The following is a 13,029-nucleotide window of genomic DNA, read 5'->3' as shown; positions in this document are numbered from 1 at the left end:
TCTCCTATGAACTTAATCTGTTCTGGAAATCAGTGATGTTGTGAGCATGGTAAAACCTTTCCACATTTGGTTCTCAACATGGGGCTGATCTCCTTTTCCCTCTATATAAAGCAGACACCACAGACTCACATTCTGCTGTAGCTGTGCCCCTGATGCATAAACAGCCTTCATTGAATTTGTTTTAGAAAACTAACACCAAGAAAATCTCTGCGTTCTCCTAGAAACTGATGAACCCCTGCCAGCAGAGAGGTGTAGGCAAAGCCTCATCATTGGAAATAGGACTCTAATAAAGTCACTGGTCACACAATATGAAGCGAGCATCATCTGCATGCATTCAAACATCATCTGAAATCATTCCACACCATAATGCACTCTGCAAAGGAAATGTTAAACACACACAGAGTCACTTAATGTAAAAATATGTATGCATGTTTGTGTTTTTACCTTGAAAGAGCATAGTCTGGCTAAAGTCACTACGCATTTCATTTCGGCAAACTGCTTGAACTCTGAACAGATAAAGGATGTCAGGTGAGACATGGCTAATGATGGCCTTCTGTTTAAAAAAAATAGATATTATTCAGTTTTTTACCCCCATAGTACTGTCCACGATCAGTTTGAAATAAATAAAGCATTGTGCTAACACAGGACATTTGTGCCACGTAAGACAAACTCTTTATCTAAATGGAAATTTTCACTAGTCCCCTGGGAGAAGGCAAGGCAAAGGTCAAACGACTTCCCTGGGATAAAGGCGGTGCACCCAGACCCTGCTGACTCTTTCCATGAGAAAGACGTGAACAAGTCCCACATCTGCTCTCATGACAGTCTTTGAGAGTCTGCTCTCCTCAGAAATAGCTACACCACAAATTATTTGACCTTACAGGAATTTAAATGAGATGTTTTAGGTGGAGATGCAAGTTCTGAACCTGGTATAAGCCCAGAAAAGTCACTGTATGTTCAAACTGACTATTTTGCAACTAACTGGCTATGGCAATTTGCTGCTGGTGGCCTATACTGCATGATTGCTCAGCACCCTGGGCTGGGATGTCCCTATATACTCTTACACTCGAGACACTGCCTTGCTGCCTTCCAGTGATTTCTCTGTGTTGCCTTAGACCACAATCACGTCAGTTCATGGCTTCAAGCAGACAGCACCAGTAGCTGCGTAGATCACTTGAAATACCCATGATCTCTTTAGCAAAACACTGTCTAGCTGTTTCAAGATGGGACAGCCCAGCTGTCTCTGCCAGAGCACCAAAGGCAAATTCCACTTTCCTTCTAAAAAGAGTTTCTTTCTTCTCTTGCCCCTAAAATAGACTAAGCTGTTGCTGCTTTCCTAACCTCCAAGCTCTGCTGCACAGCACAGGGTCTCACTGTAATTTATTTCCAAGCTATCACTCCATCACATCCCCTGCATTTTTAATTATTTCTTTTACTTCAAACAGGACACCGTCTCTGTGCCCACCTCATTTTTGCTGATTAAGGCTCTCCTCCTTATACCCGATTAAAATAAAATCTCCCTTAAGAGTGCAAAGTTATGACAAGAGAGAGGTTACAATACATCATAACCTTGGGTGCCTTTCAATAGATTCCTTTCTGATTTTGTGAGGCACATCATTCCCTAATGTGACCCAGATAACAATGTCTAGTGGGGAAATTGAAAATATAAATGGAAATGAAGTAAAAGAATCTTCATCTAAGGGAATAAGAGAAGTATTATTGTATAACTGATTGAATGGGCCCAGAGGACTGTGTATTTGAAAAAAAAAAAAAAAAAACGCCAACGATAACAGTCATTAGGAATAACACTCTGTGCTGCTGCATTTTTTATGTGCATATACAATTACTGATTTCATTATTCTAGAGGCTTTCTTTGATTAACAATAAACGGAGGCCTTTCAAACCTGAATATGTCACTTTGATTTCATATGCAGAGAACGTTAAAGACCAGTACAATACTTGCTTCCACTTAGACAGGAATGACAAGCAGATCAAATCCTAAATGGAGGAGATAGATCAGTGTTTGCATCTGTGCTGGAACTGTCTTGCTCTTCCCTCTTTCTCTTACAGCCAGACTGAGGCAGCCCTTGTACAGGGCCACTCTGCAATAATCCTCGAGCCCTGATGACACAAGTACTGCAGGCAGCACTTACTGATCAGAAACTACTCCAAAGGCTGCAAGGGGCTACACACAGGGAAAAGCCTAGACCCAGGAGAAGGTTTTGGGGATCGAGGATTTTAATGTGAAAAGCTGTGAGCTGAACAGAAGCCAAAAGGTATTCATAGTCTAACTACTTCCTGAGCCAGCTGCTTCTCAGCAACAGTACATGAAAATGTGTCTGCAGATTTAGTCCTTTATGCACTCATATAAACTATAAATTCACACTCCAATGTTTTGGATAGTCTGTTAGGCAATGTTCAACTAATGCCTAACATTTTAATAGCAATTCACAGCAAGTCAAATGCTAGCCTGTCTGTAATGTAACAACAGCTTTCCTCCTCTACTTCTACCAAGAACACGATACAAGGATAGCTCAACACATATATCTGGGGTTGATGCTGTGGTTTTACCAGGTCCTTGTCACTGTCCTTGGTGAAAGTCTTCTCCTTTTCGTCTTCATTTTTAGTCCAGCTGTAGGAGATCATGTAGTTCATGATTGGAGGGTGGTAGATGGTCTCTGGTTGGTTCCAGGTTACAAGCAACGCTGTCCTGTTCACAGGCTGCACTTTCATGTTGACCGGGGGCGTGCTGCAAGCTAAAAAATAAAAAAATATATGAAGCTCTCCTAAATAACTGAGAGAAAACAAACAGGGAGAACCGTGCCTCACTCTAAGAGCCAGTGTTTTTTTCTTTAATGTCCTTGCCTACAGTAATAGCTTAGACTGCAATCCACTGAGACCAATGGGATTTAATACCACCTGCAGCTGCTTTCTGCTCTCCAGAGTAAACGGAGAGAGAGAAACCATTCTCTGCAGGCAAGTTTCTTTGACTTAACTTTAGTCCTGGCATTTGCACATATATTTTAACTTGATTACTTAAGAGCTGTGCATTTCAACATTCACAAGTTCACTTAAATCTGAACCCCACCTTTCCTGGCACACAGTCTCCTGCCGTATGAAGGGGGTAAATAGTCTGGTGTGCTCTGCAGGCTCTGGAAATAGTTGTAACCTCTGAAAACGTTCAGTAAGCATTCTCCTCTTAACACAGTACATTTTTGTACATTAGAAGAAATTACTTTTCATTCCTTTTTCTACATCTTTTCTTTCACAGTCTCTGAACTGTTTGTCATTAAAATATCATCAGCACAGGGAAGAGCAGCCTTGACGGCCCTTGGCCATCTCCTTCTCTTAACAGGCAGGGGAACCCTCCAGCCAGCCTCCGAAATCCACAGCTTCCTAACCACATCCATGGCGGAGAGGCACAAGTTACTTCTTGCCTCAGCTGAAGTCAGTGGGGAGGTCAGCACAGAACAGCTTAACGAGAGGATGAAACTACAGCTTCTGCTTACTGGAGATGCCCAAACCCAAACTTCTCCGGGGAAGATCAAGCCCTGGCACAAAACCCGCACGAGCACTTCATGTGATGCAGAGCACAGCCTGCTCCCAGCCGCTGCAGAAAATACTTTTCAAGCAATTGAAATGTGAAGGTCAAGGTACTAATGAAGAACACTAGATGGCACTCATATGCTATCTATAAAGTCCATCATGCACTTTCCAACTATAGTTTAGATTTTTTCCAAGCTTTAAAAATCATGTTTAAAATACACAATTCAAGACAGACTCTTACATTTGCTTTCCAAATATAAACTCTGAACCAAGAAAAATCACTTGAAATGACACCTAAACACATGTGCTGTGGCAAAGGAGATGGCCACTTCTGCCAGGGAAAGTCTAAGTGTCACCTAGCCCATCATGCTGATACTGTTTCCTAAATTATTTTTCCCAAGATGACTTTTCCATTTAGAGTCAGTACAGTCAGGCTGTACAAACTCTGTAGCTATAGATTTGGACATTATTTCACTTCTAGGGAGTCCTGGCTATACTGAAGGGGAGAAATGTCCGTTTCTAGGCCTGGAATTCCAGGTTGGTCTTGTAGCTCTGAAATACTCATATAGCTAGGGTTCCTAAACAAAAATGAATAAATGTTGTAAACAACAATATTACCAGTGCAACAGAAAAACAACTGACAAATGTATTTGTGCAGTTACAATTCACATTTCGTAGGCAGGCTGAACAAAAGAACATATTGCAGAAATATGCTTAGGCAGGCTTCGGTGTTTGCTCCTGTCATGAGTGGTGACGATCTTGCAGTTTTGCAGCAGATCCTTCTGCTTAGCACAGGAAGATCCAGCAAAGCAAACAAACCCTGCCTCATATCACTTGCTTGTTGATGAAATGAGTCAAAGTTTCTCTTTATGTTGAGTAGAAGGGACCAAAACTTCATGCTGCTGGCAATCGAGCTCAGGTGCTGCGGAGCATGGCTGAGAGGGCACAGCTGAAAGCAGTCACAAAGATTTACAGAGCTTCGTGAGCCTCGGTGTGCCTCTGCATGCTCACCTCTTTCTTCTGAGATCGTCATATCAGCTCTCCCTTACATCACCGTTTATTGATAACTGCACCAATAAATCATAGCTGCTCGCTTTGAAGCCCTTTTCATCACAGAATTACTCCTCGGAATGCTATGCCAGCCTTTACTGCTCCACCTAGTCAAATCCAATGGGATACCGAAGCTACCCAGACCTAGAAGCCCTATCCAGTCCTCCTCCATGGGGATATTCAGTGATTTAAAGTAATCATGCATCAAATTGTTTCAGAAATAATTCAACCAGATACCCTTTGGGACAGACAGAGAGATCTACCTGAACTGCAACACCCCTCTGAACCATCCCTAAGACAATGACCCTAAGCCACTCTAGGGAGAGGAGACTGCCACGTTCTCTGTTCCACACCACCCTTTGCAGCCAGCATCAATGCCATTCCAAACAGCTCATACCAGTCAGGAGAAAGAAGCAGGTATTTCCCAAGGGTAAATAAATGGAGACTCACAGGCTCGGAGTTAGGACACCCTCCATGACCATGCATCCTGATCCAAGAGGGACATGAGCACTTCTGGGCAGCTGAGTGACTGCAGTAACTTCCCTGAGACAAACGCTAACGGGTTTTGACTGGGGCCATTGCATGACTGGGGCAAGCTGCCTTCACAGCCAGCTACGAGGGGATTGAATTTACAATACTGCTATTTCACAGTAAATAATGTTACAAACTTTTTATGACTCAGTATGACCTCGTTTCAGTAACTCCGAGGCATGTAGAAGAACCCGATGTAATTAAGTAATAACCAGCATTTTCTGCTCAGCCACTTCTTTTTTTCTTTTTTACAGTTTATGAATGGGCAAAAAAAATCTTTTTTATAAAATGAAACATATGGTTTTATTAGTTTAACCAAACCTGCTCAGGACACAGTGGAATAATAATAAAAAAAAACCTTGCTCCAATAATTCAATTTGATGATTTAATTAAAGAGATACATAATAACATAGCAAATGTCTGAAAAGCAAGAAAAAACTGCAATGAATTGACCATTTATAAAACAACTGGCATTTTCCACAGACCTAATTTTCCTTTCAATATTCTGTGTGCCTTGGATTTTCTGTAGAAGATTAAAAGAATTGCAAGCTCCTTTTTTTTTTTTTCTTATAATGCTAAAGAGCGTCTACTGATTTTACAAAATGCGAACAGATGCAGAAAGAGGTTGGGACAGGGAGGGAGAAGCCTGCATGTTCCTCTGGATTGAATAAGATTGCACTGAAGAGAAACAGGAGTGTTTTTTCTTGTTGTTATTTTGGTTCTGTGTTTTTAAACTGGGCTACATAAGCAAAGCATCCAGTGAATTCATGACTGCTTGAGAAAAAAAAAGAAAAAAGAAACCAAACCCAACAACCGGCAACATTTCACACTGAAATAGCAAATCTCAGCTATTTTTAGGTAAAATATTACTAATGCTCTATTTTAAATTCAGATCCTACAGGATAATAAAAATATCGAGGGGGATTCCAGGACATCTTTCCGTGTTACAATGCAATCCAGAGCAGAGGCACCTGAACCAGCTCTGCATAGGTGCTGTGTGATGCCCAAGCCACTGGGCACTGCTGGGCTCCTGGAGGCAGAACAGCCTCTCAGGGGCCACAGGGCTGCACCTGAGGGGCACTCGCCGGCATGGATATTCGCAGTACCAAGGCCATGCCGCACAACAGGCAGCGATACTCTGCGTGGAGCATGTCCTGGACCTCTCCGAATCAAGACCCCAAAGCTCACCAGCTTACGGTCAGTCCTGTTGGAGGTAACCCAAACTGGGAAGCTGGTAGGCATGCTGGCTCCTGCTTTATGGAGAGGTCCTGCAGAAAAAGCTGGGCTGCATGGGTGCATCCGGAGGAAAGCCCTCTGACCTGACGTAGCGGCATTCCCAGCTGTCGGCCACATGTGGGGCTGCCTGGGAGCCTGGCTGTGTCGCTTCACTGCAGATCAGCCTGCCTGGGAAGGCCGGGGGCAAGCCAGCACCTTGGCCAGCCTTGTCCTCCAGGGCTCACTCAAGCCTAGAGCAAACCTTTTTGCTGCTCGTGGACAAATGCAGCATGCTAATACGGTCCTAAACACTGGCCAGGCCAGCCATACAGCAGAGAATTATTTTCTTCGTGTTAAAAACATTCCAATGGGCTGGAACAAACAAAATTAATTTAACAACTCCACATTCATCTCTTCCATAATTTGATTTGTATGTTGTATTTGGCTACGTAACCTCCACAAGGCTTTCCTAACTGAAGCCCGATAAAGCTTAATCCAAAAGCTCCTGGCAGCTCCATTTCAGAGAGATGAAAGACAAAAAGGGGGCTTATTGTTTTGCAAAAAATTAACCACTGATATTCAGATACACCCATGACTGCAGAAAGGGCATGTAAGAGACTATAACAGCTTTTTATTTATTTTTTTTGAATAAAAAAGCAGCCTACATTTGTCTTTCAGAGAGAAAAGCAAAACCAGCCAAACTTCCTGTGTTTCATTATGCTTTTTGCATATGCTACCTGTGGTTATAAAAAGAACTATTTAGGGAAAGTTTGACAGAGCACAGGAACTGTATTTTGGATTATTTCTTGTATATCTTCTCCCTGTATCGCAGGTGCCTCGTGATGAATCCAGTGGTACTGGGCTCAGAGGGATTTATAAAATCCTCTAAAAATGTTCCAAGTTAGCTCTTCTGTGCATAGAAATGTCACCACTTTAAAGGCAGTTATTTCTAGCTATGTTCTTTTTCCCTCTTTTGGAAAATCCCACTCTCTCCCTCATGTCTCAGCACTACAAAACTGCTGTTCCTCTCCCTGATGCCGTGGGATATGCATTGCGTGACATTTTTCTTGCACAGAAAAGCAATGTGCCAATGAAATCCTCAATCCCTTGTGGTGAGATGGGCAGGGGTCTTCTGAAGCCATTCATACACAGAGGGAGGAAACATCTGCATCAGGACGTGCCCCCAGCATGTTGCTGGCTCAGGAGTGCCCAGAGGGAGCTAAAATACAGGGACGGGGGCCTTGTATTGCTCAGGTCCGCAGCTGCTGGCCGTGAGGTGAGAGGGACTTCACTTCTCCTTTTTCTCACCTTCTCTGGAATTGCACAGGGACTGGTGGCAAGAAATCCTGTTCTTTCCTTACAATGCAGGAGCAAAGCACGTGGTAGATAGGGCATTTCTTCCCACAAGGTCAGGAGAGGAGAAACTAAGAGGCCAATACAGGGTTTGCAACCCTTCCTTTCTTCCCCATCGGGGCAAACAAGTTGGTGGCCAAGCTCTCGGGGCAGAGAGGGTGCTTATTTCCCATCTGCCTCAGCATTGGGAAGGAGCTGGAAGAGCTGGTCTGCAGGACAGACGGACCACTTGCTGCCACGATGCCCAACTCAGCCCCAAGTTTCCCCAGCTGATTTCAGAGAAACCTGAAAACAGCATCATCGATGCCTGTGCTATTGGCAAAATACTGCACCACATTCACTCAGCCTGCACAATCCTGACGGCAGTCAAGACAAAGGCAACGCCACTAACAGGGAAGAAAAATACTTTCACAGTATGTATCTATACACACACACATATATTCTTGCTCATTATTAAACCCTCAAAACTTCAAATAAGCCCTGAAATGCAGAAATATGTGTTATACTCCACCGAGAAAAGTCACACTTGCTTTAAGTGCCACGCCAACAGCATCGTGGTAACGGAGGTGATGCAATGCCAGCTTCAGCTACCTTGCTTTGGTGTGGCACGATGGAAATGCCTGAGAAAAGAATGTGACCCATGACAAACAACAGCATTCTTTTGTCTGTCTGATTCAATCTTGGAGTTCAGCGAGGGTTGTGTTCCCAAAGGATAACAAATAGACTACGAGGATCATATGCAGAGACAACACATGCTCTAATACATAGAGAAGTGCTGAGAGGCATACTTACAACATTTTTGCCCTTCTCCTTTTACTAAATGTTTGCAATTCTTTGCTTTGCTTTCCTGTATGCTGTTAACTTCTCGCAGTGCTTATAAATGACATTATTAATATATAAGGATAATTGCTTTAAAGAGAAGCATGTATTTTTCCTTTACCTTTGCCTGTACTTTGCCAGCAGGCATTTGCAGGCTCTGAAGCATGCTGTACACGCAAATATTTGTGTTGATCTACTTCAATCCACAGACAGAATGTAGCTAGGAGACAGACTATTTATCTTCCCTGCTCTTACCTTTCACTGTGCTTCAAACAAGGTTGTTTCTTAAGGTGTAAGGGACATTGACAGAGCCCACACTTGTTTTATGAGCACCATGAAGCAACCTCCTGAGCTAACCAGCATGGGGGGCACTTCTGACGCAGGGGCTCTGGCTAGGCGGGCTTTGCCCCTCTGCTGCCTGCCCGTTTCCTGAGGTGAATGTACAGCCAGCGTTTGGAGTGCATTTGATTCCTTCCTGTATGGCTTTCTTTGTAGCATTTGAGTTTCCATGGCATCACAGCGACGGACCCTGTTTTACTGAAAGGCACGGGCTACGCATTTTACTATGTTGTGGTTGAGCGCGAGTATTTCATAGATTTCACAGACACCATTTCTACAGCTATGGCCTGAATCCTCAGCAGGCGCAGATCAGCCTTGCTCCATGCTGGGCTAAGCTGATGCCTGCCGAGGATCTGCCCTGCAAGCTTTGTGTTTATATTACACACGCGTGCACACACAGAGGGTGCCTTGTGTTTAAAGTGTACACCCACCTCCTTATTTATACAGTGCACCTGATACAACGTGTGATCACGTTCAGAGGTACTTGCTCATTGGCATGGGGAGCAAGAAGGAATTCCTGCTGGAAGGATGTGTCTCTGCTGCATTTGCCGAAGTGCCGTGTCTGGGTGAGGGTGGCTTGCATCACGAGGCGTACGATGTATGAGCCAACAGGGCAGGCAGAGAGTCCTGGTGTGTGCCTCAGGGATGTCCAAAAGCAGGGTGGGGAAGTGGCTCCCCTTTTGCAGCTTTTGGAGGCTTTTTCCTACGCAAGGGATTTGCTGCAGGCATTCATGGTACAAAGTACAGTCAACACTGAAATTAAAATCAGTACTTCTGTGGGCCATACAGCTAGACCAGTAGGTAGGCAGCACAGAAATGAATTCCCTGGAGGGTTTAAGTGGAATAAATCATCAAGCTCCCTTACAAGTACTCAGCTCTGCTATCTTTAGAGGCAGCTACAAACCCAAACCACGTTTCAGCTTTCACACCGAATTCCTCTTGCTCTTTTGCTTTGGGCCTTTCATAATATCTAAACAAGTGCAAGAATTACTGCTTATTAATAAACCTACTGGCACGCTGCCCACTACATTCAGGGGTGGACCCATGCCGTGCCACATGACAACCTCACCAAGGTTACGGCAGGTGAAAAGAGAAGCCTGCAGAAAAGAGCCACTACGAGGGGAAGCATGAGGTCAAGTACATGCACCGCACCTTTTTGTACCTGATTCCCTTTCAAAATGGGTCAGGTCTTTTGCTGTAATGCTTTGTCTTCTACCTGACTAATGCAAGAACCTTTGGAAGAAGCCTGTCCTCTCCCACTTTTGCACAGTGTGCTCCAAGATGACTGCGTGCCCAAGGACCGAGCCTCGCAGAACAGGACACGGATGAGGAAGGCAAATCTGAGGTGGAAAGGATGAGAAATACACAAGGAGCAGACTGATTTCTGCCTAAAGAGATTACGGCAGCTACCCAAGGTTCACGTCAGAAGAGACTATCGCAGCAGTAAGGGAGTACATTTACCAGGAGCACTGAGGCGTAGTGGCAGCTGGGCAAGTCCACAGTGCAGAGAAGATGCAGGGCAAGCAATTAGCAGCACGGCGTTACCACCCTCAAGTGCAACCTTTTGCACCGAGTCAGCCTGCTGCGCCAGCTGAAATCCTAATAATGATACATAGATTCATCTGCACCAGCACACAGTAGTAGGGCACTGACCTGATTAAAGTACACAGTCCATGAAAGGGGAATGGAATCGGAAAAGGACAATCTTCGTGACAATACGAAATCAAAAAGGAAAGGAGGAAAAGTCCAGTCATCCAAGGAAATGGGGAAGGAGTTGTTAATCTATGAGGAAATCAACCTGTAAAACAGATTCTTCCAAAGCATGAGAACAATCAAGTGGTAAATATATCATAAATTAACTAAAAAGGTTCTCATTCATTTTTTTCCCTAAGATGTTTAAGGAAAATAAACAGTATCTTTTTGCTTTAGCAATTCCAAGTTAAGATGTTAATAATGTGCAATTTTAAATTTACATTTACAACGTTGTAAGTTTAGAGGCTGCTTCAGGTAGGAGATTACACTTATTGCTATACAATATTTTGTGGTCACTTAGGTCTGAATAACATATATGCACGGCATTCTGTAAGAGCAGAATTTGTCTGCCTAACCCCCTTTTTGGCCTCCCAGAGAGAACCTGAGGGCATCAAGAGACCGTGAAGTTGTTTTGAGAGAGTTCTCATAAAACATGGGCATTTAGAAAGCAAAACAAATTACTGGGAGCAATAACAAAGACTCTAATTGAGGCAAACAACTTGGTCTCATTGAGAAATACTGCTGTCAATGCTCTGAACTATCTGCCTCAGAGTGATGTTGTCACTGCGCCGTGCTGAATCTCCAGCAGAACTTCAGACAATGCCGCCGCTGAGATGCACTCCAGCACAGCGATGCGGTGCTACGCCATGCTATGCCATGCAGAAAAGACATCACCTTTGCAGAAAGCCTAGCTTTCTTTCTTGATGTCAGGAGCTGCGAAGTAGTGAATACAAACTAAAGTTCTTTGCTTGAGCGGTGCTGTACCTTTGACTGCAGGTTGCTAGCTGGAGCCATGCGGGAAGGAAAATCCAAGTACCTTCCTGTGTAGTTTTAGTGGTACTAGGTTACAACGACCTCCAAACTGTGTATCACTATGGCTTGACAAAGAGAAAAAAGGAAAATGATCACCTCTACACCACTAGAGAAATGTCCCAGCTGTTCAGTTAGAGTTCAAAGTTTTACTAGAGTGAATTTATGACTGCTTATTATTTAACTTAGTCTAGGATCATAATTAAAGATGGTACTCTAAGGTGAATTCCCACTGATGGGAAACAGCATCATTTGAGACTCCAGCAAAGAGTAATCAGACACCTTTGGGGAAGTAATCAGGCATCTGTGAAAGAAAACTCTGATGTCAAGAGCCCCTCACATGGGATGCTTGTTTAAGTGTTGTGAGGCTTACAGCACGTTTAATGAGGCAGAAAGGTTAAAGGTTTTTTTCTTTCAGAGTTAAAAAACATAAAGAAGCATTTGATAGTCCTAATCAGGAGCAAAATAAAACGGGCAAATATTGTTGCACGTGGGGTACATCCTGAAGCAAGGAAATGAAACACCTTTTCTTCCTGAGCTTCCATGCCTATGCTCTCACCAAAACAGGTAATGCTTTGTAAATATCCTTCTCCTTGATGGGACAACATATGAAAGTAGTAAAGAACATGCAGAGTCAGGTCCTTGAACTGGATAGACTTTTATGTAAGAATTCTGTTTATGTGTCTCCTAAGAGCGATGTACACTATTAAACTGATAACTAATTAGCAATAATTCTAGCAGAGCTGCTTGAACGCTGCCTGCGAAAAGCCAGGAACACAATACGTGACGGGACAGAGCAACACAGTCCTAAGCCACAGAAGACAGGCCAGATAAGAAAGGAGACAATTTTAACAGAGAAGGTCATGTGCAAAAACTCACCCACAGTTACTCACAGTATCTGGCGAGTATTTTACAGATACACTCCTAGTTTACTAAGTCTGTACAGAGAAGTACAGAGAACCTAAAATTTGCAAAACTTTATATAAAATGGCACTGTAACACCAGTGAGTCCTCATGTTAAATTTTACAGGCCTGACCATCTGCATTATTTAACAGCATGGTCCACTGTATGTCTTGAGTCTCTAAAAGTTTAACCTTCTTAAAAGACATTGTTGCATGGTGGTTTATTATCGATCCACCACCTGCTACAATTATATAGCTGAACTGCACACATCCTGAATGGAACATTTCAGAAATAATATATTTAAAGGTGATCCGTATGGTTCCTTGAAACAGCTCCAGGATCAACTTCAGAATTAAGTTCAGTTCCTAGGCTCTGATTCAGCAAAGGTCTTACACATAGGCTTTTAGTCCAGGCATACCAGCAATCCTCAAGGGAACTGTTTTAAATTGGCTTTTGCCAATGGGAGGAAGGAATGAGATAAAGGAACCAAGGAAAACTTCTTGCTAAGTACTAACACAAAAGTAAAACTGGAGTTTCCACTCTGATGTGAAAAATAAGTCCTCTAAAGCATTTAAAATCAACTAAAACATTTTCCCCATCTTGTATTCTGGTTATTGTAAACACTGCCACTTCCCCTTATTGCCGCTTTAAAATAGAGAAGAGAAGAGAGAAGAGAAGAGAAGAGAAGAGAAGAGAAGAGAAGAGAAGAGAAG

At 43.3% G+C, this 13,029-nt stretch overlaps 1 protein-coding gene across 2 annotated transcripts in view; it reads right to left on the bottom strand.

Moving 5' to 3' along the window:
- Positions 1 to 13,029, bottom strand: part of PTPRG (protein tyrosine phosphatase receptor type G) — a 400,862-nt gene that overhangs the window by 81,956 nt on the left and 305,877 nt on the right. For both annotated transcript variants that reach the window (XM_035338056.1, XM_035338057.1), the window contains 2 exons: positions 2,569 to 2,753; positions 445 to 553 (listed from right to left, as the gene is read on the bottom strand). In XM_035338056.1, the coding sequence (XP_035193947.1) occupies positions 445 to 553; positions 2,569 to 2,753 (294 nt within the window). The remainder of the gene's footprint in view (positions 1 to 444; positions 554 to 2,568; positions 2,754 to 13,029) is intronic.

Source organism: Oxyura jamaicensis, chromosome 12 (genome assembly GCF_011077185.1).
Source record: "Oxyura jamaicensis isolate SHBP4307 breed ruddy duck chromosome 12, BPBGC_Ojam_1.0, whole genome shotgun sequence".
Lineage (NCBI taxonomy): Eukaryota > Metazoa > Chordata > Aves > Anseriformes > Anatidae > Oxyura > Oxyura jamaicensis.
This window is presented reverse-complemented; position numbering and strand designations above follow the sequence as displayed.